The 2,705-nt window shown below is 48.0% G+C and overlaps 1 protein-coding gene across 1 annotated transcript in view; it reads right to left on the bottom strand.

The window, feature by feature from the left end:
- Positions 1–2,705, bottom strand: part of LOC116690270 (homeobox protein OTX1 B) — a gene marked incomplete in the record, with an annotated part of 18,266 nt that overhangs the window by 2,628 nt on the left and 12,933 nt on the right. Inside the window, 1 exon segment of the mRNA XM_032517094.1 lies at positions 1,418–1,569. Coding sequence (XP_032372985.1) covers positions 1,418–1,569 — 152 coding nt within the window.

The raw sequence follows: 2,705 nt of genomic DNA, 5'->3' as shown, positions 1-2,705 counted from the left end.
CTTGCGCTAGCAATGCTAACGCTGATGAAGAGGAGCTACCCATCGCGGCAACTAGACCCCGTGAGTAGCAGTCCCCCTAATCAAGGTGTTATGATTGAAGATGATCCAGCACTCTGGCCAATCAGCTGTCAGACAGAGAGCGCTGCTCAGTAGTGCAGAGGGGACCACAACAAGTCAGGGACAGAGTTTTTTCCAAGAAATCAAGAGGGGCGCAGATTTACAAGCAGTAGCTATTACATGCAAATGAAAAATGGAGAAAAGATAAGCAGGTTTTGGCTCCTATACAATGAAAACAAAAGGACTGAAAAGGGTGAGAACGAGGGCTGTGAAGGGCCCCGTTCCTGTAAATCCGCCCCTGTGGGTAGCTGTGGGTCTTCCCTCTCAACCGAAATCCCAAAACTCAGCCAGCGTCTTATTACACGCTGTCTTCAGGGTTTGGTCGCTGGACAGTTCAACCGATGGGTCATAGTGGACAAAGAAAATCAAAAGAGCCGTTTTATTGGTTCATTTGCTTGGTTTTGTTTTAAATTTAGCCACCAGTTTTATCTTGTGTTAAAATCATGGCTAACGTCTGCTATTTCTAATCGTTTTTAATTGTTATTTTATTTCTGGAAATCAACTTGCGACCCCCCCCTCTCTGACTCGCGACCCCCCCTGTGTGTCCCGACCCCCACTTTGGGAATCACTGGATTAGACTATCAGCTTTGTTTTTTGGGGGGCTTTTCCGCCTGTAATGGACAGGACGGGCAGGTGAGAGAGAGGGGGGGGGGAAGACGTGCAGGAAACCGTCACAGGTCGAACTCGAAACCCTGGACCACTGCGTCGAGGTATCAGTCTCTATGTAAATGTGCGCCTGCACCACCCACTGAACCAACCCGGCCACCTGCTGCAGATTTCGGACTTGCTTCTGAACACTTGTCTTGCTCGTTTTTACACCGAACTTAGACAAAAATTAAGTATTTGTCTCCCAAACAACAATGTCCGGAATAGGGCTGGAACTAACGGATTGTCTTCACAGTCGATTCATCTGTGGATTATTGTCTGGACTCCTCATGGGGGGGGGGGGGGGGGGGGGGGGGACGATGCATACACACCTGGACTCACGTAAATACCTGGACACTTTAACACTTGACTCAACACTGACACTTTTGACTGATAATTTGTGGTAAATGTCGTTTTTATATCCAAAGGTTCTTACTGTTATTATTATTATTAATAATAATACTTGAAGTACATTTTCCTGATAATACTGATTGACTATCACTGAAGTAACATTTCCAATGTTACTTGTAACAGAGTATTTCTACAGCGTGGTATTAGTACTTCTACAGAAGTGAAGGTTATACTGGAGCAAAGGATCTGAACACTTCTCCTTCTTAATGAAGTTTAAGCTCTAACATGTAAAGCAGTCTCTGACCTGGACTCTGGACTCGGGCAGGTTGATTTTCAGCGCCACCTCCTCCCTCATGAAGATGTCCGGGTAGCGCGTCTTGGCGAACAGCGACTCCAAAATGTCCAACTGCGTCCGGGTGAACGTGGTCCGCTCCCGCCGCTGCTTCCGCGGGTTTCCTGCAAGACAAAAAACACCCATAAGTGACTCTGTCCAAGAGCAGGTCTCTGTGATGTTACTTATCTCCCTGGTCCATCCATAAAGAGCAGGTCTAGACCGGACTCTGGGGTGTTATTTATCTCCCAGGTCTTTCCATAAAGAGCAGGTCTAGACCGGACTCTGGGGTGTTATTTATCTCCCAGGTCTTTCCATAAAGAGCAGGTCTAGACCGGACTCTGGGGTGTTATTTATCTCCCAGGTCTTTCCATAAAGAGCAGGTCTAGACCGGACTCTGGGGTGTTATTATCTCCCAGTCTTTCCATAAAGAGCAGGTCTAGACCGACTCTGGGATGTTATTTATCTCCCAGGTCTTTCCATAAAGAGCAGTCTAGACCGACTCTGGGGTGTTATTATCTCCCAGGTCTTTCCTAAAGGCAGGTCTAGTTCCGACTCTGGGGATGTTATTACTCCAGGTCTTTCCATAAAGAGCAGGTTCTAGACCGGACTCTGGGGTGTTATTTATCTCCCAGGTCTTTCCTAAAGAGCAGGTCTAGACCAGGACTCTGGGATGTTATTTACAGAAACCCAAGTTCACCAAGAGAGCACTAGGGACACAGAGGCAAGGAGACACTTCCTTAAAGAGAACAAAAACCTCGAGCAGGACATGGCTCGGGGGGGGGGGGGGGGGGGGGGGCTGCCTCACCGGTTGGGGGTAAGAGAGAGAAGAGAGAGAGAGAGAAGAGAGAGAGAGGAAGAGAGAAGAGAAAGAGACAGCAGTCACAGACAGACAGACAGAGACATAGAGACAGAGACAGACAGACAGAGAAGAGAGACAAGAGATACAAGACAGACGAAAAAACGAGACAAATGAACACAGACAGAATAGAGAGGAGAGAGGAGCACGAGAGACAAGAGACAGACCTAGAGATAGGAGACCAGAGACAAGCAGAGCAGAGAGAGACACCGAGACAGACAGAGCGAGAGACAACACAAGAGAAACAGAGGAGCACAGAGACACAGAGCGAGAGACGCAGACAACAGACAGAGAGAGAGAGAAACAGATAGAAACACAGGAGACAGACATAGCGAGAGACGCAGACAGAGCAGAGAGAGAGAGAGAGAGATACAGTCAGACAGAGAGAGACCCAGATGAGAG

This window comes from Etheostoma spectabile, chromosome 5 (assembly GCF_008692095.1).
Source record: "Etheostoma spectabile isolate EspeVRDwgs_2016 chromosome 5, UIUC_Espe_1.0, whole genome shotgun sequence".
Lineage (NCBI taxonomy): Eukaryota > Metazoa > Chordata > Actinopteri > Perciformes > Percidae > Etheostoma > Etheostoma spectabile.
This window is presented reverse-complemented; position numbering and strand designations above follow the sequence as displayed.